Raw genomic sequence first — 25,945 nt, forward strand, 5'->3', positions numbered from 1 at the left:
AAAAAGCATCGTTTCTCGGTGCAATCTCAAACAAGACATACTAAACTACATTGTATAAAAACTGAACATTTTTAGATAGTTTTATAATTATAAGAAGACCGCGGAACATTATGCGAAATAAAAATGATCCGCGCCAGTTGCATAAAATAGAAATCGAATGCGAATGTACTTCTTCTTTCAATGATCTTAATAATTGAAAAATAATGTAACAGTTTCGTTAAATTCTTCTGACGTCTTCGCTATTCCATGGATCGCTAACCCATTTTCCCCATAAATGCATGAAATAATCCGCGGTCTAGCAATGAGTCACAGTGTGTGACGAGTAAAAGAAAGTCTGCGGTCGCGGTAGACTCGAAGATCTGGAACGTTATTACGGCGAATTATCGCGGAACTCGCCGGGCAAGACGCGCGACCGGCAAATGGCGTTCGAAATAATTTCGCCGAAGTTCCCCAGTAAATTATTAATACCGGCGAGTCGGCGGCGCCTGCTGACTCGGTTGTCCTCAGTTAAATGTGCTGTTTAATTAGGAAATCCGCAATTGTGGTAAGGCGGGGATTGTCAACGGTTGTGCCGCCCCCGCCATCGCGGCACAACATTTTCACGCGATGACCGCTGGCCAGACGACAGATTGCCTGTATAGCAATACCGGTGCCACTGCGGAACGAGCTCAAAACTATTCCGCGCAGACCCTCGTCCTCTTCCTCTTCCTCTTCCTGTCCAGCTCTCAGGACCCCCTCTGAACCCCGCCGGCACCGTTCCCTCTCGCCACTACTTTGTGTCGCGCTGCGTGGACGTGCAATTACCCGGCGAACAAGAGTTTTCGAAATTACACGCTCGAATCCGCTTGACATAACGGAATTCGCACGCGCTGTATAAAGTTTCTTTTTATTGGAAAAAAAGGGGGCGGCTCCGCTCTCGGCCGCGATGCACCCCGCTTGTAAAATGATTTGTCGAAATTAAAATGGAGGCGACGCGCGGCGCGGGCTTTCGCCCGTATTGGCGAACGCGCGAGCATTAACGTCTCATTCGGACAGATTTTAATTAGGTCCCGCGATTTGCCGGAACCCCTATTCAGCGTAGCCGGCGAGATTCGGCTCGATCGAATGTATAGAATTCGGCGGGCACAACTTTCGCAGACGCCGACATTTCAACGTGTTAATTGTGTCGGTTTATAATCGCGTTTAATGGCGGCGATCGGTGAAAATGTGCTTCGAAAGTGATTCTTTGGAAGTTGATTAATAGCGAGCCTGTTAATATTAGCGCGCTCGACCATGGAGAATAGCTTTTTAAGGTCGCCAACACGATTTCAGATTTTCCAGAAGTTGAGATATTTAAATGTAATACGTTTTTATATTTATGTATAATATAATATAATTGCATATTACGGTTTTGCAACGTCTTTTTCCGTGACGGGAATTTAAGATAGATGCATTTAGATCTTCTAAAGTATTTTTCAAACGTTCAATACGGGCTTTAAGAAAAAATCTCAGACAGTTTGGTTTATTTCTAAAAAGGCTTCTCAAATAATGGACAAATTGATATTCGTCCATTTGCGCTAATGCATAATCGTGGTCATTTGTTGGTAACACTTTATCCACCGGAAGCCAATTAATAGACGTTTGAATTATTCCCGAACGAAATTATTAGTTAATTTTAACGATTGATTTGACTTGTTGTTCCGATCGGACGATTTATTAAAAATGTTCTTACCTATAAATTGTAGTCTCTAAAAAATTATAAAATCCTCGCCGGTGGATAATATGCGTTAAAACATGTACACCATGTCGAGTCTATCATTTTAATTGATCACGGATTTTCCGAAACAATTCGCGCGCGGCAATTTAAAATATAATATTTCGATAATAATTATCCGTATAATTGTACATATAAATTACGTATTATTCAGGGATATCGCCGAAAATACGTGTTAAAATTCCATCGTAAATATTTCGCGTATATTCGAGCTGTTTCGGAAACGTGAAAAATTTTGCAACGTTAATAAATATCCGACGATTATTCGTGTTCGAGAAATATGTATCGTTTCGCTGGTACCGCGTTCTTTCGCAATATATTTTGCCGGGCTGATAATGTGGCGCCCGGTAGTGGTACATCGTACATCAATTTAAACGAAATTCTGTAATTGAGAAGCTGTGTTTAAAAGTGGAAGTTACGGGCAGTTCGTTAACATTTTCTAGAAAATTGGAAACCCCTGCATAGCCGCCGCGTGTTCTGTATGCTAACTATGTAGTTGCGCCGAGGGGGATCAAATATAATAAAATCTGGGACACGAGTAAAGGAATTTATATTATGGAAAAAACGTGATCTTGTTTGGAATGTATTAAATATTCGCGTTTCTTGCGCGTGATATTTGTACATTTTTTGAATTTTAAATTTCTCGAAAATACGTCGAGGACGACGCATTATTTCTCCTTCCCTCGGCGTTTTGATTTTGTTTTTTATGCACTGCGATATATTGGGTTGTCCGGAAAGTTCGTGCCGATTTTACATAGCCAAGCTTCACAGTATGATCGTGGATGGTTGATTTTGATTTATTTAGCATTCCTGCTAATTGACGTAATGTCGAGCGTGGGTTATTCTCGATTTCTGTTCTAATCATATCTTCGTCTGTGGTGGACGGCCTACCTGGGCGTTCTTGATCTTCAAGGTCGAAATTTCCAGCTTTAAACCGAGCAAACCACTTCCGCACAGTTCTTTCGGCTACAGCATCCTCGCCATAAACAGCGCATATCTTATTTGTCGCTTGTGTGTCATTTTTGCCCTTTCGGAAAAAGAAAAGCATTAAATGCCTATAATGCACTTTATTTGCCACCATATTCTAAGGCGTACAAAACTGATAAATATTAACGAATCGTAACCAAACTTTTTTCCAAATATGGCTGAAGTTATCTCTTTTAGAATATGTACACATGACATTTGTTTTCAATAATTGTGATATATTCAGTCAGGTCTCTCACGCTACCTACCTACCGAAAATGCGATTTATCCGGGGAGATCTTACAGGATCTGCGCTATTTGGTTCGAGTATTTTACGGAGAATTATAAGAATTATCCATACGTACGGGAACGTCGCGAGAGTCCGTACGCCGCACAGACATCGTCCTTGATGGGTCAAGCAGCGCGACGTTTTTCTGCTTTTAACTAACGTGATATATTACAGGGGGAATTAAATAGTTCGTCGTAATTACACGAAAAATCCCTGGAAACGGCGTTTGAGTTTCATGAAAGAAACTACTGAAAACGCAACGCTCGTATTAATAATTTGTACGTTCTTGCATAAATCTTGCGAAGTCGCCATACATGTTAAAAACAATGGTAAATGCAAATTGAACTTTGATTTAAAACTACACAATTTAGAATATTATAAAGATCATGACATTTCGACAAAATAAAGTAATCACTTTGCGATGATGTAATATAGAATAATATATAATAAATATAATAATAAATAATTATTATTATTATAATATATATATATATAATAAATAATAATAATTTATTATTTTGATGTTCTTTTTTAAGTATTAAATATTGATGTCTGTTTTGTCTGTTTGTGAACACAAATGTATAGATGAATGTTGAAAAAAAGAATGTTAGTATTGCAACAAATAAATTATGGTACGATCTACTGATGTTTGCAGACGAAGAGATTACGGACGAAGATTAACTTCATTAAATCGATAAATTCGTTGAAACAATTCGCTCAGTCTCTCTTCCAAAGCGATTACGTACTATATTACGTAGAAATATCGATGAATAATATAAAAAAGATATATAATTGAAAGGGTGTTCAAAGGGATTACCAATCAGCTGGAAAAAATTTCCGATATCAATTTAGCGAACGCGATAGGAGGAACAACGTATGATATTTTGCGAGAATCTAAGTCTTATCGATTAAAATTCATTCCATTTGTAAAGAAAAAATGGCAAAAGTAGAGACAATATTCGAGCGTAACTTTAATTGTCATATTTTCTACTGCAAATCAATCGTTCGTGGAATTCATGTTTTCCATACCAGTTATTACATTAAACAATATCAAATACTTAATGAAACAACATTTTTAAACATCAAATAAACTTCTCATTCTCGAAATAGAGAAACTGCAGAAAGGAATAGTTAAGATATAAGTTTACACAATAACCTCGTTCAATATCGTTCAATTAAAAGATAATTAAAAACAACAGTAAAGTAATTTATTCAACGCCTTCGCTAAATTCGTGCATAGTAATGCGAAAGTATAAATTATCCCGCTTCTCACTTCGTCGAGCTCTTTGTAAGCGCATCGCTGCCCCGACCTTCGGTCTATCTGATCGCGGGAAAGAGCTGGAATAATGGGCCAGTAAGAAGAAACAGAACAGAAAGCGAAACGTCAATAACCGTCCAGACACCAACAATCATTCCCGAGGAAAGCAGAATCCATCCGGAAAGAATGGTAGGTAACGCGTTCTGAAAGGATTGTTATCGTTCTGTGAATCATTACGCTTATTCTTACCGTAATTCTCTCCGTCGATTCAAAAGGAATGAATGTTCCGTTTCCAACCGAGAATGTGACACTTGTTCTCTTGTAAATCGCACCTCGATTTGTTCCGAAACTTTGCAGGAAACGTTTTCCACTGTGTCGGGTCAACCTTTAATTTTGCTGCTACGAAGCTTGAGACATTTCTCAAATAAAGCTCGTTCGAACGTTGTCTTTAATTTTATAGACGTAGTTCGATTAAATGTAGCAATCTTTAAGGAAGTTCGATACAACAAAAAGAATTTGTCAAAAGTATACACAGGGTGTCTGTTGAGGACTCATCAGATGGATGACGGAGATCCTCTGAATATTGCACTTGGTGCCGACTATCTCGAAGGACCACCCACTGTAGTGGGACTATTTGTAACGCGCAACCTAACCGTTACGCGTATCTCTCTATGTTTTCTGTTCTGTTCTGTTTGAAGTTGTCTGTCTATCGCTCTGAGAATGTTCTGTCTGTACTGTCTTCTGTGCTTTCTGTCTATCTGAAGTTGTTCTGTCTAACGCTCTAAGACTGTTCTGTCTGTCTGTACTCTCTGTATGTTCTGAGACTGTTCTGTGTGTCTAAGAGTGTTCTGTGTGTCTGTACTCTCTGTATGTTCTGAGACTGTTCTGTGCTCTAGAGGACCGGAGTCATGTCTCATATCACCTCGGTCCTCCCTACTTCTCTTAACCTAGGGTGGGCGGCAAGGAATTACGGTCCAATCACTGCAATCCCAAATCCAGCGAGACTGCCCCAAAACGGTGGGCCGGGAGTTAGGAGGGAGAGTGACAAAATCTGCTCCTGCGAGACATCCCGCGCTGATGGGCCTACGTGCCCGAACAATGCCAGACCCAACCGTCATTGACTGGACCGTAATCAAGGACCAGGAGACGTTATGACGGTGCCACATGTGCCCGGGAACGGCCCGGGACAGACCCATACCGTCCGGGTACCCAAGCACATGGCCCCTGCCATAAATCCTGGCCACTTGGCCCTAACAGTGTCCCAAAAATGTTTCGCAATCCGGAAGCAGGGGGATCCTGAAGTTATTTGGAGTAACTTTTTCCTTTGCGAAAATGCAATCCGCGGCTTTGTTTACGAGTTATCGATGAAAAACACTGACCAATGAGAGACGAGTTCGAGTAGGCGCGAGGCGGCCGAGCGAAACTAGGCTTCGTGCGCTCGTTGGCTTGGCCGCCACGCGCAAGCCGAGCTCGCCTCTTATTGGTCAGTGTTTTTCGTTAATAACTCGTAAACAAAGCCGCGGATTGCATTTTCGCTGAGGAAAAAGTTACTCCAAATAACCTCAAGAACCTCCATTTCCGATTTGCGAGACATTTTTGGAACATCCATAGAAAATTGTCGCGTGAATAATTGCAGCTTATCTATCCATTATCTTACAACTAAATTAACGTACCATTACATCCCTACGTCATCGGATACAGTCAATTCGATTTACGTATCACCGTGCATAATTCAGCTGGTTAAAAAAACGCGAACAAAAAATATTCGTCGTACACGTTCAAATAAATTCGCATACTATTGTACGTAATTCCGTTGCTGAGAACGCGAATGAAAGTTACTGAAATATTTGAGTATTTGAGAAAATTGCCACGAGTCAAATTCAGCGAGGCAGACGTTGATAAGTATCGCGATACGTGTGCAAAGGAAATGCATGTTCCCGAACCGGAGAGACCGTAATGGAAAAATGGAGGACACGGCCGAGAGAATAAAGCGCGTGCAAGAATGTCAAACTTGGCCACTAACTCACGCGCACGCTCTCCAAGGTGTGCCGAGAGACGAATGACTCTTGGAAACAAGTTCTCTCTTCGTGTGCTGCGATGGGATTATATTCCGGCGAATGATCAAGGGACAGAGAGTGGCTCGAAAGAATAACATGAAAATCGACAGGAAGATTTTCGAGTTGCCGAGCACACCGACGCGATTATTATCCCTCCGACTTTCCCGGCGAATATCAATGGCCGCGGTAGAAGTAACTCGCTCCGCTCGCGGAAAGAATGTTGCTGTGTGGGTAGCTAATTAATTCGACGATCAGCGGAATCGTGTCCGGCGTACTCTACATGCGCGCCGCGAAATCCTGTCCCTGTAACCGCAGCCTGGAAATAGTGTATATGGAAATCCACTGTTTTCAACTTCCTCTGCCTCAACTTCTTCTTTCTCTGGCATTGTTCGCGCATTTTATCACCGCCCACCACCGCTGGAAGTATTCACGGCGAAAATTCGAAGATCTCGATCGTCGTCGCAGCAACGCGTAATTATCATTGTATCAATCGACGACGAAAGGATTTTCGAGCTTGATATTTTGACGAATCGTCGAACACGAATCTCCGCACGCTTTCGAGAGAAAATCGATTTTTCTGCTATCGGAGAAAAATCTGTAATCCGGTCGTTAACTTTTGAGAAACATTTCTTAAGGTTTTAACGTGTTCTAATCAAGCTTTAGAGTAAATTTACATTTTGAACGAAGTTCAGGAGAACATTTTCTTTCCTTGTTTCCCCGAGCACTGTTGAAAATAATTATGCCACGTGTAGAATACATTACTGTTACGATTTCTCTCGCGGAATTTTAATTAAATTCCCGCGAGCTTGTAACTGCTGCAGATGAAAATGTGTAAATTTTCATTTATGTACGTAAACTGTTTACGGTCAATGTTGTGTCGTTAAATATTCCGTTAAATAGTTATCGTATGATGACGTAATTGTTGTAACTAGATCGAGGATCTTTGTACGTATTTCTACAGGTGAAATCTTTGAAAATCAGGAATTAGTTCAACCGTAATATTTATTTACGGATAATTAAAAGCTGCGTTCTTGAAAGCCACCACCGAGAAGAACTGCAAGTATCTCTTTATTGGCATCTAATATCTTGATCTTCTTTACACTGTATCTCCCTGAAGCTGATCAATACCCCTCTCAGCTGTAGTACCTATAAATAGGAATGTAATCATTTTCCTTTGAAAAATAATCTGAAGAGAAATTCTTAGATTGTCCGACCGAAGAAGAAAAAGTCATTAAGAAAATTAACCATTCATTTCAAAGGCACATTACATGTTAAGTATTATATGTATATTAAACGATTATGTTGCCAAAGAAGATAAATTAACTGAGAAAATTAAGCATTGATTTTTAAAATCTATCCACATATTAAATATCGCCTCACTCATTTCTGCGCATTTATGTTGCTGAAAAAGGAAAATTAACCAAGAAAATTAAACATTGATTTCATATCTTAAGCATTACATTATGAATGAAATGATTTCTATGAATCGAATATTGATTAAGACGTACATCTCTTGCGTCAATTTCGTCCGCGCCGATTGGAAAACACAGAATCCACATAGACATTGATTTCCTGTTTGGATAATTTTAACGAGTTGACGTAATGTCACACAGTAACTCCAAGTACAGTCAATTCTCCCTAATTTTCCGTTAGCATGTAAACAAAAATGGGCAATTTGCGAAGAGAAGATACGATCATTCGAGCCTTGCACCTGGTTTTTATAATCGTTGACAATCGGCAAATATAAAAATGTGCCGGGGCTTTTCCCAAATTGTGCATTTTTGTTTGCAAACTGAAGGAAAATTAGGGAGGATTTACTGTACCCGAAACATATCCACTGTTTCGTATTTTATCGATCGAATTTAATCATAAATGCATAAAATTCACCGTGCAGTTACGAAAACAATGAAAACAATCTTATCTTAACGCATTGCGTCACGAAAATTCTCGAGTCTTGAAAACATAAAAACGTGGCTGACCAAGCTAGCAATAAAACTATTTGTTCCGCGAGGTGTTAACAAATTTGTTCTATCAATTACGCCGATTTAACAGCCGACAGCAAACGTTTGAAAAAGGAAGAGAGCAAATGCGAGCGAAGATGGGAGTCGTAATCAAGCAATGATAAATGTTAACTCCACGGTTCCGTTTCCCCAAATAAATTGCTTCGATTCCGCGGAACTTTTACGGTTGTCAGTTCGCCAGCCGGCTTGTTTCAGCCGCCGGCAGACGGAGCGTTCACTGACCACTTTTAAGGAGCCAAGCCTTCGACTGATTCCCGAGGAAGCCCGTCAAACAGTCCGCGAAGAAAAGAACCGAATCGCTCCCGTTTTGCCGATCAATACGTTTCACGGCGGCAGTTTTCCATCCGGGAATTAACGATGCTTCGCACCCCATCCGAAATTTCCATCCGGATTGGCTACTTGGCGACTACATTAGTCCAGGCCTGGTCGTACACTTTTGATGTAGACGCATCGATCGCCATAAGTGAATTCGTTCCCTCGAATATAACCGGAGACGTACTTGGAATACTTGCTGGTTCTAAGAATTTTCCGGGGATGGCTCATGAATGCAAATTAAAACGCTCGGGCCGGCTCCTATGACGCGCCCCTTTCCCCGTTTCCGTTATTTGATTTCCCGTATAAGCGGCATTCAGAAGTCGATAAGCCGCCGCCGCCGCCGAAGACTGAAATAATGAATGCCCGGTAAACAGGTCCCGTTGTTCAAATTCCCCGTTTCCATTCTCATACTTTCTATTTCTCCTTTCTCTTTCCTTTTAATATTTTTGTCGAACGGTGAACGACCCGGTTGCATATATTCGCCTCTTTCTTTTTTTTTGTTCTTTTTTTTTGGCCGAGCCCTTATATTAGATGGCCGGCTTGAATCCGGCCTGGGGAAAAATAGGTCAGCCCAAATTACCATGAATTATACCTGCGGCTCTTTTTCCGCGTAAAGTGAAAGAGAAGTGCGCGTTAATTTCATACGATTTTTCATATCGCCGGCCGGGCAAAACTGCATAAACGGCCCGCGGCGACTAAATTGGAATTCGCGAATCGCGCTGTGTCCGAGCGGACCGCACCGAAGATTATTTAATTAAGACTCGTTCGTCGCGCCTTTGGTATTCCTTGCCATTTTCAGCCTCGGAGTAAATGGCCTCGTTAATTTCCTTTGCCGGCGCCGCGCGGGATTTAACGAACTGCTCGACACAGCGCGAAACGTTTACGTTGTTGACTATCCCCGGTCGACACACTCTATTGCATATTCCTTCTTCCACTCTCTCCTCCTCTCTCTCTCCCCTCTCTTTCTTTCTCTTTCTCTTCCTTTCTTCTTCCTTGTCCCGTTTCGTTTTTCTGCTCCTTCTCCTTTTTCCCTCCTCCAGCCCCGCCGTCTGAGCTCCGTAACCCTGTTTGAAACCAGAAATTGGGCACTAACGAAGCAAAACGACGCGGTAATTGTGGCCAGAGTAAAAGACTACTAACCCAGTTATAGAATTTACGGGCGGCCGCGAAAATATCTCTGTCCGCTTTGTGCCAATTTGCGGGCGAAGAAATATGTCCCCGCCAGGTACGTCCGCGGCGAGTAACAACGCGAAGACGCAGTTACGAAATTCGACGAGCGAATTTTTAACCGTGGCCGGCACAAAAGCGACGTCGATCCTCGTTCGAGCCACCGCGTCGTTTGTCTCCGTGTTTAATGCATCGTTTCGCGAACTGCGAGCACAGTCCGGGTTATGCACCGTCGAAAATTCATCAGTTAGCAACTGCATAGAAGCGAAACTTTTACGTTCGACAGCCGCGAAAATACAAGTTAATTCGTATATACATTTACTAAAAGCTTGCGAACATTTAACAGGGACGACTCTGTCATTTTCGTGTTACTATTACACTGTTGTATTACCATATTTTTATAATTTTTTATCATTAGCAACAATACAGTTTTTTGTTTTTCTTTTGGTCTAAATTCTTGAATACTTCTCCACGTTTCTGGGATATCATCCAATAATTTTGATTGCTGCACGTTGTCTTATATTTTTGAGCGAGGCAGCATTTAGTGAAAAAACAGAAGAAATGGAAAATTAGTTAAAGATTTGCAGGTAATTACTGAGCAAACATTTGAATCTGTAGTTTTTAATCTGCGAATTACTAGGCGCGATTTCTTACGTGGAAAATGACGAGACAACTTTCTATTAAAAATGCTTGTAGCGACCAGTCGGCGCACATAAAAAAGATTTATTTCTCGTGCAAACGACTAGCGTATTTATGACTCTCCTTCGAAAAGGCTATTTTTGAGTGAGCTGTTTTCTGTCCAGATGGCAATAAGTCAGTAGAGTTTTTTACCTAATTCTCGATAGTCAACGAGACCATAACCGGAAATTCCGAAGGGCACGCAAAACGGACCCGAACGCCGGACGTCCGAGCGCAACAGCCCTGAGGAAAACCCCGGCCGTTACATCACAAAAAACGCACCCACTCCGATCACCACGCGGTCCCAAAACAGGACGCGCTCAGGGCGTAAGGGACAAGGCGGTGAGAAGGAAATGGACAACGCTGATTGGGAAAACCCATTCGCGGGTCAACCAATCAGGAGGTGTCCAGAGCCCTTGCCGGCGGCAAACATACTAGTATAAAAAGAGTGGTAGTTAGACGCTCGCCCTGATATATCTCGGACGGAAAAAAACTTGTAAGCTTGTGGTACACGCAACGCCGTTACTCTTACTACGACGATACGCTGCCCGAAGTGACTCTGCGCGATTTGTCTAATAAAGTTAGTAGTTACACCGCACGCAACAATTATTTATCCGAACACCCCCAATAACCAAATGCTTATATTTTTATAGAACGTATGCGAAATGCTTGCCAGAAGGAACGGCATTTTTCATTAAAAATAACGTTTTTCTTCGAAATTTTGGTAAAGATGTAATATTTTAACGTACCTCGTTGCGTAATGCATCCCATTATGCAGTTATACACAGAACAATAATTTAAGAATCTGGTTACACTATTTTTAACTTGAAACTGTACAAGTAAAACTACAGCTTCGTTTAACTCTTATTGTATACAATTAACTTAAACAATATTTATTTTGCATAAAATTCCGAAAAAAATTACGAAAAGTTACACAACTACATTATGTTTATCTGCAATTGAATCAACAGCAAATTATTTCCTTCTCATATCTCCCAGATAATATCCAAAAGGATTTTGACCAGAAATACGTGTTACAAAATGTCGCGTTCCCATCATTTCAATGATCCCCATTTCCATTCAAAATATTTCGGATCGAACGAAATGCGAAGCATCGAATGCGAAGAATCCGCGCGGGTCGATTATAAAATTATATACGAGCTCTTTTCAGTGTTTATCAGTAAGCTTAACTCGACATTCAAAGTTGGTCGCTTATTTTATACGTGAACTCGAATACCTTCAGCCCGTGCTTTCATTGGAGAGTTCGGTGAAGTGGTATTGATCTTCCGACGCACAACATTTATTGCTAATAACGTTAAAAGTTCATTCGAACGTCATCCTTTGAACCCGCCGGAAGTTCACGCCACTCGTGAAGAAACTGCTCCTCAACTTTGAAAATTAGTTTAGTATTTAGCGTCGCGTTGACTTGGCACTCGTATTCAGTTTTATTGGATTCTGTCAACGTCGAGTTTTATTCCAGCGATTAAACGAGTCTAAAATCGAAACTTCTTTGCGACAACATCGTACAGCTTTGAAAGTTTCTGGGACAGCAAGGGATAAGGGGCAGTTCACGTTCGTCAGACGCGGTAACGTTCATTACCAGACCGCAGATTTTTATGCAAATTTACATTTTTTTTTATGGGCCAGAATCACGAAACCGTGGTGAAATAGAATTTTCTTTCCGAACCACCGGTTTCACGAGGCTACAAAGAATTTAGAAAAGAGCGAAATTTTATTTTCTGTTTTTAATATTTTCATCAACTGTTTACAGAAAAATCCACGGTCTGTATTGAATGTAATAGAACAACTATGTTTCGCTAATGAATATACAATTTTGACAATTTACTCACGGTGAACATTGCAAGAAAAATCACTCAAAAACTCCATGTCGGGAATCCTCGGACACAGCTCATCGGTGTTCAAGAAAAGCCGGAACATACCCAGGGCCATTTCATCCTCGCTATAGCAACTCAACAAGGTCCGACACGTACCAGTTAACGTTCACGGAACAACTGAACTGTCCTCAGATCGTATCGTTATATCGGTGACAACCTATTTTCCAGATAGAACAAGTACAGAAGTACAGAATAAGTACAATTTGCACTCCGAGTGTAACCTGCTGTTAATTTTTTTTCGTTCTTTATAGGCGACGTTTATAATATCGCACCACTTAAGATTAGGATCGTTGAGGAAAGATATGCTGTTTTAAGAAAATATGTAGAGCATATAATAAGGAACATTAACGTGTTCTAATTTTAGAGAATAATTTGTTTAAAGTAAGTGATTATTTGTATTTTATTTTGAAACTGTACAGAAAATACTTGAAAGAGTAAAATTTGATTTGAAGATAATGACAATAAAACAAATACTTTAATATTATAGACAGCGGATATTACAATAAGATTTGAATTTTTTACGACTATTCGCTTAAAACACATCATTGTTTCTTCGAATAATTTTTTCTTCGAATAATTCGAGTAATTCGAATAATTTTTTTCTTCGAATAATTCGAGTAATTCGAATAATTCTTTTCTTCGAATAATTCGAGTAATTCGAAAATTTCTTTATTTGAAAAATTCGAAAAATTCTTTATTCGAATAATTCGAAAATTCTCTATTCGAATAATTCGAAAAAGTAATCTCGAAGAAATAAGTAATAAACGAAAACTTTATATTCTATTATATTTATTCAAATCAATTATATTCCGTTTGAATTCCTGTATCAACGAATTTGTATGAACATTCGAATAAAATATTATTCGGATAAATTTTTATTCGATTGAATACTTATTCGACGGTGTCGAATAAAATTTGATTCGTTGGTCATTGTCATTTCGAATACGCATCACGAACGATCACCCGAATAACCTTCAAATGTTGTGTCGCGACGTAAATCGCAAGCCGTTGAACGCAGCCGAATGAACAATGCCCCGGCAATTCGGAAAAAGAATGAATCACGACGTCGTCGCAGCGTACATCGAACGGCGTGACATCGTTATTCAAAGTGCCGCGGGACGCTTCAAGGAGAAGTGGCACCGGCATCGGAATCAGTTTAAAGAGGAACACACGAGTATAAACAATATTTTCGATATGCTAATAATCCCTAGTACGATATCAAGATACATGTATGCCCGGTGGCACTGTGATCCAAACACTCATGCAACATTCATGAGCCATCGTCCGTATCGCTTCACCCTTTCAGGCCCCGTGCAGTAAATCCTTGTCATATCGTATCTCCCGTCTCTCGGGCATTAAAGAACCTCGCGACGGTTTCTTTAAAAGTGTGATTTTTCTCGAGCTGATTTGCGAACGCGTTCCTTCCGCTCCGGGGATGCTCGCGCATTAATGCAATGACACAAAACAGACAAGCAAGCGGATGGGGGGGGGGGAGAGGTGGGGAGGAATGAATAACGAGATTGGAACAGAAGAGGATGCCCGGGGATGAATGGATCTGTAGCTCGGGATTGGTGACGTCACTGCGGGCACTAGGCGCCTCGGAGCGACAACAATATTTCATTGAGTTTCTTGCGCAAATTGTTTTATTATGCTGTTCCGATGCGGACGTTATTCGAAGCTGGAGACCTGCCAAAACAGGAATAGAAATATTGTCCGGAGATATCGAAACGCGCGAGAGTCTAAAGACAACAGCTGTTGTGCTCCGTGACGGTGTCTCGGTTAAGGGATACTGTCTACAGGAATCTGCAAACGGAGTACAGTAATTTCTCCCTAATTCGCGCCTCAGATTGCGCACAGAAATGGACAATAATGGACGATTATTCCAGTTGACAATCGGTGACTATACAGGGTGTTCCACAATTACTTTAACAGCCGAAAATGAGGGGTAGCTGAGGTCATTTGAAGTAACTTTTTCCTTTGCGAAAATGCAATCTGCGGCTTTGTGTACGAGTTATTAACGAAAAACACTGGCCAATGAGAGGTGACGGCGCGAAGTTCGAGAGCCCGCAGCACGTGGCTTTGACAGATGGTCGGGACGAACTCGAGCCGCGTTCGAAGTATTGAACAAATCACGAAGCGAGAACTTTCTGGATTTTTTTATTACTACGTAACAGTGATATTTTTAAGAAAAACGCTGTTCACCTTTACTTTAGAACGTCTGAAGAATATTTACTAATTTTTCGGGCCCGAAATAATAAGTACTTTAACCGTGACGGCCGTTTTAATTTTCTAGTGTGCATGACACCTCGTGTGTAACATGTGAAATTTTTAAGCAAGGTGTACAGTGAAGATTAACAAAGTACGTAAATGATATTTTAATTTAAATAATTCCGTGTCCGAACACAGTTCGACGAATGATTCGCAAAGCTAATTTAATAAATAATAATCGTGTTAAAGGACGTAAAGGATATGTTTGTTAGAGAAATATGAAGAATATTATCAATAAGAAACTCACCCATTTAGTTGTATATCCACTTCATGCATGGAAATGTGTGCAGGAAGATAGTGCATTGACCTCGTACAATGTATGATGAACTGCACAGCTGATCTGTATCTGACGGCGACGAACAGAAGGATATTTCCGGGCAGGCAATTTCAACGTTTACTTTCACTGCATTATCAGTAAACACTGATCACTTATCAATAATATTTATGGACCAACTTTCCTGTGTTAATATGTATGGCCCTGAAAAGAGCCGATTGTTTTATGCGACGCGTTCGAAGTTCATATCCTTAAGAACACATACCGCGTTGACGAGATGAACTGCGGAAGACTAGCACGATGGCTGACAATGTTCACGTTCGATGGGAAACAGTTGAAATTCGCTTGTAGGAAAACGAAACAGTGTCGGCCATCGTGCCAGTCTTCTGCAGTTCATCTCGACAACGCGGTACGTACGTGTCGTTAACAGTGAGTATTTCGAACGCGTCGCATAAAAAAATCAGCTCTTTTCAGAGCTATACATATTAACCCAGGAAAGTTCATCCATAAATATTACTGATAAGTGATCAGTGTTTAGTGATAATGCAGTGAATGTAAACGTTTAAATTGCCTGCCCGGAGACATCCTTCTGTTCGTCGCCGTCGGATACGTGAAGTGGATTTTACAACTAAATGGGTGAGTTTCTTATTGATAATATTCTTCATATTTCTCTAACAAACATATCCTTTACGTCCTTTAACACGATTATTATTTATTAAATTAGCTTTGCGAATCATTCGTCGAACTGTGTTCGGACACGGAATTATTTAAATTAAAATATCATTTACGTACTTTGTTAATCTTCACTGTACACCTTGCTTAAAAATTTCACATGTTACACACGAGGTGTCATGCACACTAGAAAATTAAAACGGCCGTCACGGTTAAATTACTTATTATTTCGGGCCCGAAAAATTAGTAAATATTCTTCAGACGTTCTAAAGTAAAGGTGAACAGCGTTTTTCTTAAAAATATCACTGTTACGTAGTAAAAAAAAAATCCAGAAAGTTCTCGCTTCGTGATTTGTTCAATACTTCGAACGTGGCTCGAGTCCGTCCCGACCATCTGTCAAAGCCTCGTGCTGCGGGCTCTCGAACTTCGCGCCGTCACCTCTCATTGGCCAGTGTTTTTCGTTAATAACTCGTACACAAAGCCGCAGATTGCATTTTCCCAAAGGAAAAAGTTACTTCAAATGACCTCAGCTACCCCTCATTTTCGGCTGTTAAAGTAATTGTGGAACACTCTGTATAAACCGAGCCGCGAGGCTCGAATAATCGTGTCTCCTCTTCCCAAATTGTCCATTTTCGTGCGCATTCTGAGGCGCGAATTAGGGAGAAATTACTGTGCGCGTTGAAATAAAAGTAAATGCTACAGAGAAATATGTCGGAGACGATTCAATTGCAGAGACATAGAGACACTTGCTAATGAACAGAACTGAGAAGCAGAAATTCAAGGTTCTGACATAAAAACGATGCATTGTTAAGTGTTGTACGCCTGAGCGAAATGTGGCACACCGCAAACAGCGCGCGCAAGAAAGATCAAATATTTGAAGTAAATATTACTTTCAACATTTTTTGGGAGATCGTTTAATGTAGAAACAGCATTAAAATGCGTCGCTCTGTGCATCGAGTCGGTGACGAAAACTGATAGAATTGGTAGCTCGAATATTTACAAAAACAACCGTGCAAATATTACATCAGATTAACCGAATTTGTATTTTGGTGAATACATAGAAATGTAGCCGAAACAAAAGCCGTGCGATTTTATTCGATTCAAATAGTACACAATATATATACACACAATAAAAAAATACACGCGATAAAAAAAATACACACGATAAAGAACACAAAAATTTTTCGAAAGTTGATCGAATAAAATTATGGATATTACTGCGAGGTAACAGTGTATAGTGCAGTAGTTAGTCGGAGTGTACGCGTTGCGTATCGATCGACAATTTCAATTAAAATCTGGTTCTACTGTTTCAATGGTATCGATTTCGGGAGGATAAACGCGAAACGAAAAAATTCAAACCCATTGAAATTTTTCGTGCGGACGCTTTTTTCCCCCGTGGAATTCTTTATCGGGCGCATTGCCGTGCCGTCAAATATATTTTATCTTCGAATAACAAATAATTGAATAGGATTATTAAACCTCGTGTCAACAAAGTCGACCAGCCATCGACAAACATAATATCGCCGGAGGGGACGATTGAATTCTCGGCGATAGAAGCTGTTTTTCCTGGCCATGCTGTCCACTCTGGTCCTTTTTTTCCGACTGGTAATTGAAAATAACTCGAAAAATTATATTTCAATTCGCAATCGTACGAACGTTCTAATTTTCTTTCAAATCGATGGCGTCTATGTTCCAAATGGCTGCAGAAAAAACTCCACAGTTCAATCTATTCAAATCCTTACGTATCGATTGTCTTTCACGTATTTCTGAACTCGTTCCTCTGGGACGAGCGTTGATCCTCTTACTGAAAAAGCGTACCGAGAATTAATGATTTCAAATAGCTGCTAGAAAGTTACAATGTCGATGGAACACGTTTATAGCCGAGTGTCAAAATGGTTCCAAGTCTCTCAGCTAACAAAAGGACAGCAGTTAGTTACCAGATTATCTGTTTGACACACATAGTTCTTCGCATAGTCCTTCATCCTACGACATCAACAGGGGCCCGCTTTTCGTAGATTTATTTTACGAGCACGCTATATCATTTCCACCAAGGATGTATTTGGCGGATGAACTACAGCAGAGTCGTAAACTTCTTTTTTTTTCGCGAACCACGGAAGCTTACTCCGTGTCTTGAGACAACCGTTCACAGAAATTTGAGACAAGAATAATTTTATCCCTTCAGAGACCAGAGTCGCAGAGCTCTTACCGCTGAAGCTTCGGGATGTAAACCGTGTTCTTTTGAAAGAGAGTGTATCTCGATCATTAAAGCTAGCCTGTCGTTTAGCGATTATTATTAGATCGCGGATTTTTAAACAAAGTGAAAACTGTCCGCTTAAATTGTAAGATACAGGAGCTACTTGCGTCTCTTTTTAATCATTTTAAAGAGTTGAAGGAAACGTTAGAGTATTTCTTAATTCTTTAATCGTCTTCACTGTTTTGAATTTCTTCATTTTTGTTATAAACGCATAATATCCGCCATTTAGGCACGTTTTTAATGGCATCGTTATTTCCTTTATATCAGAGCATCGCACTAAATAGCTCAAACTTGCATTTCATCCATTTTTCTTTTCCAATTGCATTCTACAACCTTATGCACAACAAAATTATATTAACGCTTCATTTATCGGAACGCTATTTTCTATTAGATAATATAATTGCAAAAGAATTTGTCGCTTTGCGTTAATCCAAATAATTTGACGGATTATCGATGAGATTGTTGTACTTGTTGAACAATATTTTCAGAAATTCTTAGCCGTCGACCTGCGATTTTAAAAGGACTATTAGAAAACTGTTGGCGGATAAAGTTTCAACATCTTTTTTTAACTATAATACACTTTTAAATTTCACATTCATCTCGCAACTGTACAAATATCATAGGTTTTTAATGGTATAAAAATTGCGTCTGCCTTATTTTGACTAAACGCTTAAATCGTTGAAAAAATCTAAATCTGCCCTGTTTCCGCCTAGTTGCGTTCTTGTACCAAAAATTATTTGTTGCCGCGCGATAATTAATTATCTATCAATCTGATGCATGCTCTGTTTGACGTAGACTTGTCCGCATAAGCAGGGTACCTTCGGAACTTCCGTTACCGATAGTTGCATCCGTGGATCTTCGGGATCGGTAAACATCTGTCCAATTTAGGCGTGCTTGATTTGGATGATTTTAATTTCGTGTTCCCCCAAGACTCCATCGATTCGGTTAAACCTTTTACATAAAACCAGTTGGTATATTACAGAGTATAATTTTCTTGAAAAGAAATACTGTCTGTGAATGGAAACATCGATAAAAAAGAACCATCTAAGTCGATCTGTTTGCTATATTTTCAGTCTCTAATCTCTAGAAAATTGTCTACATTAATTGTAAAGAACAGAGGCGTAATCAAAACGTGCTTTTTCGTGTAGCAGTTCTAAAAAGTTGTAAATAACGTAACAATATTCTCAAATTCTTCTGGTACCTTCGCTGTCTTGTATGTCGCTCATTCGTGTTTGCCATAAATGCATAGAGTGCGCAGGCCACTCATCAAAATTTCTATATTATTAAAAATTATTAAATTACTAAATTATTAAATTATTAAATTATTAAATGATTAAATGATTAAATTATTAAATTATTAAATTATTAAATTATTAAATTATTAAATTATTATTACAAATTGATGTAAGGGCCCTGATTGTTAGTAATCGACTAAGAGAGTTATGAAATCCGAATCATTTCTAACGAGCGACACCATCAATCGAGTGCTGTTAGCAGATTGTCTTCTCAAGTAAATTAGTTCTTTGATATCATTCGGCGTGCATTCCTTTCAAAGAGGTAAGATCAGAGTGTCTCTACCTCGATTCAACCGCTCTAACGCATTTCTTTCAATAGTAATTCCGGCTGGCTGCCTCCGGTGCCTTTAGTCTCCGTTGTTGCCTTCTAATCTCATTAGCCATTTCAAGCGGAAAATTATAGATAGCGTTTTCCACCGCACCGATAATATCCATCGTTGTATGCGTACGCGCAATATCTATATGCACGCGTGCACTCGATTAAATATCGACCATAATTTTCACGAAAACGAATCAATCGCGCATACACTCTGAACCGTCAATTTATATATATATTTTTCCGCGGCGATAAAATTCATTTGCCCACTCGTTGTGTTTCATTCCGTCGATAACGCGCGAGAAACCGAGACTCGTAGAACGGACGACGTCACGTTTACATTATCGAGCGTCTCCCGAAAAATGTTGAAAATCTGAAAGCACGCGGAGCTCCGGTTACGCGGTGCTAAACGAGAAAATAAGAACGACGGACAGGACAAAATGTTCCTTTTTTTCCGCTGGCGCTTCATTGGCTCCATATTGCATTAATGACGATCGCATTCCATTACCGCGAGATGCATGCCGGACCGGAAAGCTTTCCGTCAAGTTCCCGTTATTTAATAACGGCCGAGCTCGTAATTTTACATCGGCCTCCGAAACGATCAGCAGCGTGCGTCGCCCATTCGCCTTTGAAGCGCCTACATTTCACGCGTCGTGTGGCAACCAACTAATTACGCAAACAGCTCAATGAACCAGGCCAATAATAAATTAATACTCTTTGTGTACGGTAATTAACAATGCGCCGGCTAATGAAAACCGCGTGCGTCGACGCGGAACGAACTACCGTCGAACCGATTTCGGGAACATCTACGAGACATTTTACACGGAGTTGATGGCTTTCGCAAATGTTACATTCGACGACAGCTTTCCGAGAAACATCGTCGGCGAAGCGCAACTTTGCATTACGAAGATTCTGCGTCATCGTCGAAAGCAATTTTTGCAATTTTACATTCGATCTCGAACACGAGGATCGAATGAATATTTAAGTGAAACATCATTTGCAACGTTGCAGTTTGCAATGGCGACGAGTAGTTTGTGTCGAGGAACCGCAACTGTTTCTGTGGTTTCGTTGTAAGATTATTTGATATTAAATTTCGATAAATATATCGATGAACAGTGATGAAAACAGAGAGCGAATATTAAAGAAAAAACAAGAATGGAGAATTGTACCGATTCGGAGATCAAATTGCTGTTATAGAGTATCATCTATGCGTGGAAGCATATAAGATAATCGATTATTATGTTCGAAGATATCCGAGTGTGTTTCGGGATCGATACTGGCAGATGTAAATTGCGGATGTATTTGGATTAGGATAGCCTCAAGACTCGCGGATGGGCAGTCAGTCAATGGCAGGCTCTCCTGGTTACCGTAATTATCAGCGCCAGAATCGCAATCAGAGATACTGTCGGGATTATAAGTGCGACGAGAGAAACTGGATTGCCTCGAATTCATCAATGTTGGGTATACCAAATCCTTTCACAACTATCACCAAACTAACTAACTCCGCTGAGCATGCCTTTAAACTTAGTCGGGCTTATCTGCGAGCTCTAAATAAGCAGATTACCATCAAAAAGTAAAAAGTGCACTAAATAAGTATACTGGATAGATCGTTATTCAGTGACATTGTAGCGCTAAATTATTATTTAAACCGCTAAATTTGTTATGTACAAAACACGTAAACGTAAACGTCATTATTAACGCTGCGATTATTAATGTAGTAAATGATGCTTACATAATTAGGCGGCTTAATTAGTAAAGAATGAAATAGATCAAAATAAATGAAGGATAAAATCGAAATAGAATGAATTAAGAATAAAATAGAATTGATCTAGTAAATATAGTAAAATAGAAAAGAAATAGTAAAGAATAAAATAGAATAGAATTAATACAAAATAAAATAGAATGAAACTAGTGAAGGGTAAAATAGAATAGAATTAGAAAACAATAAAATAGGATAGAATTAATAAAGAATAAAATAGAATAGAATTAATACAAAATAAAATAGAATAGAACTAGTATAGAGTGAAAATTAATAAAAAATAAAATGGGAGAGAATCGATAAAGAGTGAAATAGAATAAATTTAATAAATAATAAAATACAATAGAATCGATAATAAAATTAATAAAGAATAAAATAGGAGAGAATCGATAAAGAGTGAAATAGAATAAATTTAATAAATAATAAAATACAATAGAATCGATAAAGAGTAAAACAGAATAGTATCGATAAAGAATAAAATATCTTTAACGTAGAATAGAACCTCGTCTAGTCCAAGAACACTATTTCCAACATTTACTAAAACGGTGCACAGCGTAAAATACGTTCCATTACATTCTTCCAACATCTCCGCAAAGCCCCCCCCCCCTCCCTTCCGGGAAAGTTGTAACATAGTTATAACTTCGTTACAACTTCCTAACTATGGAAAATAGAAAAATGCTTCGAGGTGAATGTTATTCAGTTCGACAAAAGCTATCCAAAGAAGGAAAGTGAATTTTCTATCGAATTTTTTCTATCGATAGAAAGACCGTGAAAAATTCGTCGGCACTCTTAATTGTCGATCCCTCCGTGCTATTCAATTAAACGGAGTGAAATCGTCGTCAGCTGCGACTACGGAAAAGCAGCATTGTGACAGTCTATTTGGCACATTCTGTGCGCGACAGACATTTCTGTGGCATCGCGCGGCCCCTGGAAAAAGATGATTGGAGTGGTCGTCTTAAAACTGCGCGGAAAAACGAAAATATCGTTTCTTCAAGTGGACGTTCAACAGATACTGAATATTATATGCAGAGACATGATGTATCGTATCCTTTGACCGACTCAACAAGTTCATTCGTCTCTGAGTATCGAGCTACCACGGTGCAGCAATTTTTTACCGGCGGTAACGTCGATACACTTCACGGTCGAGATGTTCTTATGAATCAGGATCGCGAATTCGCAACAAATCTGGTTTCGACAATATGTCATATCATCGAGATGTATTGTTCTTACTCTTTACCCTAATATTTAATTTTCATATTATTGCGTATATATGTTATTATTCTTATTATTCTTATTATTATATTTATTATATTTATTATATTTATTATATTTACTATATTTACTATATTTATTATATATTTATTAATATTATTATTATTATATATTATCATATTTATTATGTTTATTCTTATTCTTATTATTTTGATTATATTATATCATTATATATTATATTCTTCTTATTATTCTTATCATCATTAGTTAGTGCTCCTATCTCATCATTATTGCTCATTAATGAAAAATATTTTTGGAAATAACTTTAAAGGACTCGCTAGGCATCGAGAACAAGAATAAAACCATCTCATATATATAATAATTTTAACAGCACATTAACAAAATGTCATTTCGAAACATGATAAATGTCCGGACAAAGAAGAACATAAACGTCGTAAAAAGTATACTGTAGCCTACAGAGATTCTGATTTCAGCTCTGTATCATTGCAATCGCAATTTATTTGTCCAATCTGCCGCACATTCGACGAAACTGTTTACAGAAATTTTACTTCAACGACAAATATGAGAATTAAAGAAAGCTCGAGTAAATGAACGGCGTCAAAATTGTTTCGTAATCATCGGGACATATTTCTACGATCAATACTACAATCGCGCGAAAACTAGGAATTACGATGAATACAAAGGCCGTCGACAAATGTGCGGTGCAGTTCGAAAGATCGATTGCAAATTGGATCAGGTAACGCAAGCCGGATTAAAAAACCGAAAGAATCGAAACGATTTATCTGCGCTTGCAAAAGTGTTCGTGCTAACGAGGGGGTTGTCTGTTACAGTTTAATTGGGTACGACTTTATCACTGTTCGACCTTTAATTAATTATTCTTGTTAACCGGCGCCCGTTTTTATTTGTTGCCCCCAGTCACGTCGTTCTATCGCGCTTTCTACTTTATTATCCTTTGTTTGCAGCGTCACTGTGCGACGTGGTCTTCAATAGTGACTCGACGAAAACCGGGGTGGTCACGTCGCCGGGATATCCGAACCCTTATCCACAGAGAACGCACTGTACATACGACTTCAAGGGACGCGGCAAGGAACGGGTCCAAGTGATTTTCCAGGATTTAAATTTGTTTCATACGTCCAGCACACCGAACGAGTAAGTACCATACTGTTTGTCTATTTTAATTAACTGAATTGAACTTAATGCTGATTGTGTGTGTGTGTGTGTGTGTGTGTGCGCGCGTTCTGAAAGCGACTGGGATATTGGGGTCATGACAGACCCCAAAAATAAGAGGCAGAAAAACGCGTCAATTTAATACTAGATAAACGCTCCATTGGTACTTCATTTTGAAGTAAATTGAAGTAAATTGAGCTTCGACTTCGAAATGAAATAGGTCACTCGTGACATCACTATACCAGTTAAGGGTTAATCATCATTTGAGCCGTTTATTTCGAAAGTGGCATAAGTCACTTTGTTTTTAAGTCGATATATTTCAGGGTTTGCGTTTTAACACGTTTAAAAATATGGATGCTAACTTTCGAGAAGATTTACTTCTATTTGTTATCTCAGGATACTGATATTTTTCTCAGTACAAATAATTTCGTATAAACATTAAAAAATCACCACTTTTCATTACGGTAAAGTGACTTATGCCACTTTCAAAATAAATGGCTCATTTACATTATTGATCCAAAGATGTTTATACAAGGTTCCATTTTGATCAAATAAGCAGAGTTTCGCTTCAATTTCGTTTCAATTTCGTTTGAAATAACAAAATTGTTGGAAATTGCATGAAATTAATATTACATAATTGTTACACGTGTTTCACAGATTGTATACCGTTTTGTTGATAGAGACTTTTAAAAAGATTGATTCACGGACATTGAGATAACGTCATTTACAATTTGTCGAACGATATTATTAATTCTCGCAAAATTGCATATATTAGAAATCGATAAAGATTCATAGTCGAGCTACTATGACCGCCAACTTTGCCATTAAAAGCTTGTTTCCGTCCATGTAATAATTATTACAGAGTTCAATCGAACTCTGAATGAAACGCAGTTTAAAGCCCTCTGTCTAAAACTAGGTGTAGCGAGAAGTTTAACACGGTTAACGAGCTTTCAGTTTGATTTCTAACTTAATAAAAGCGCGACACACTAAATCAATTTTGTCTTTGATCTGAGTCACTATAAATTTATGCAAAAGTATTATCAATTTGCGCGAAATCAATTCGATTTCATGGTACGTTCGCTTCCAAAGTGTGTGTATATGTTCTGTTATCGGCAGTGTCATGTAGTTGACAGTTATATTTAACGAAATCATGACCGTGCTTGACGCGTTTACTTGCTTCAAAATTGTACAAGAAATGCAATCTAGTCGCGATCATTTTTATCACTCGAGTATTAATTTAAGAATACAAGTCTCAGAAAAGATCAACAGAGTATAATGCCTTTTCGGTCATTTCTCTTGTGTCGCGCACACAACAGTAATTAATCGTTCCAGAGTTCTCGAAAAAGAAAATGAAGATTTCTAAATTGTTTATTTCTATACCGGCGCGAATAAATAATTCAGGTTTCAACGAAACCCGCGTGCGAATAAGAAGAGAAGTTTCGACAGCAAATGGCACTTGAAAATTGAATTGATGGACATTTTCAAATGAAGTGTCGACCGTAGAACCCGAAGCGTCGTCCCGCTGATGAATGAAACCCTCAAGAAAACGCGGCGATTTTTGTTCAGTTTCCTGTAATTAATTCTTGCCGCGATACACGCGGGACACATCGCGCAAAAGAAATATGGCGGCAATTCTTGCCGCTGACCTAGTTTCCCATTCGCGGCTGGTCTTTAAACAACATTCTTCCCATCCTCTGAAAAGCTAAACAGCCGCATTTCGAATGCGGGAATTCTTCCGTTTACGCTCGTATCGCCGCGAGGACCGTTCACGTAATTGACTTAATTATTTTTCTTAATGGTTTCGCCGTTTCCTTTCACGTGGAATCATTAAGTCAAAATTACAACTCGCCCTTTTCTTTTTTTTTCTTTTTGTTCGACGGCGACGTCGGTTCCCGCGATGACCCAGTTAACGGCAGTTGTGTGCGTCGCGTGATTAAAAATTCATTCGGCCCACTCTAATTGTGCTTGCGGCGCAACAAAAAGAAAAGATAGAAACATAAATAAGTCGAATTGTTTCGCGTTCGTTCCCGCGAACGATTGAATTAATTGCAATGATGAAACTTCTCCTGGCAGACGCAATGTTTGCCTTCTGTCGCAACTATTTGTCGAACGATCGGCGCGAAGCGTTTGAACGTTCAAATAATGTTTACTGTTGCATTTGTTATAGTATTCGCAATTTCGGATGAAGTTCACTCATGTGCAATGCGAAGTTTCACTTTGAACTTTATTAAATGTTTCGCGGAAGTGACTCATTTTTATCGAACCGAGTGTTCTACGTTCCTTCGTTCAAACACTTGTTGCGTAATAATGG

General features: G+C 39.2%; 1 protein-coding gene across 1 annotated transcript in view; it reads left to right on the forward strand.

Moving 5' to 3' along the window:
* The window catches only part of Sol1, an 842,346-nt gene that overhangs the window by 717,491 nt on the left and 98,910 nt on the right, over positions 1 to 25,945 (forward strand). The window contains exon 9 of the mRNA XM_076526761.1: positions 23,430 to 23,616. Within this exon, the coding sequence (XP_076382876.1) occupies positions 23,430 to 23,616 (187 nt within the window). The remainder of the gene's footprint in view (positions 1 to 23,429; positions 23,617 to 25,945) is intronic.

Source organism: Megalopta genalis, chromosome 15 (genome assembly GCF_051020955.1).
Source record: "Megalopta genalis isolate 19385.01 chromosome 15, iyMegGena1_principal, whole genome shotgun sequence".
Classification (NCBI taxonomy): Eukaryota; Metazoa; Arthropoda; class Insecta; order Hymenoptera; family Halictidae; genus Megalopta; species Megalopta genalis.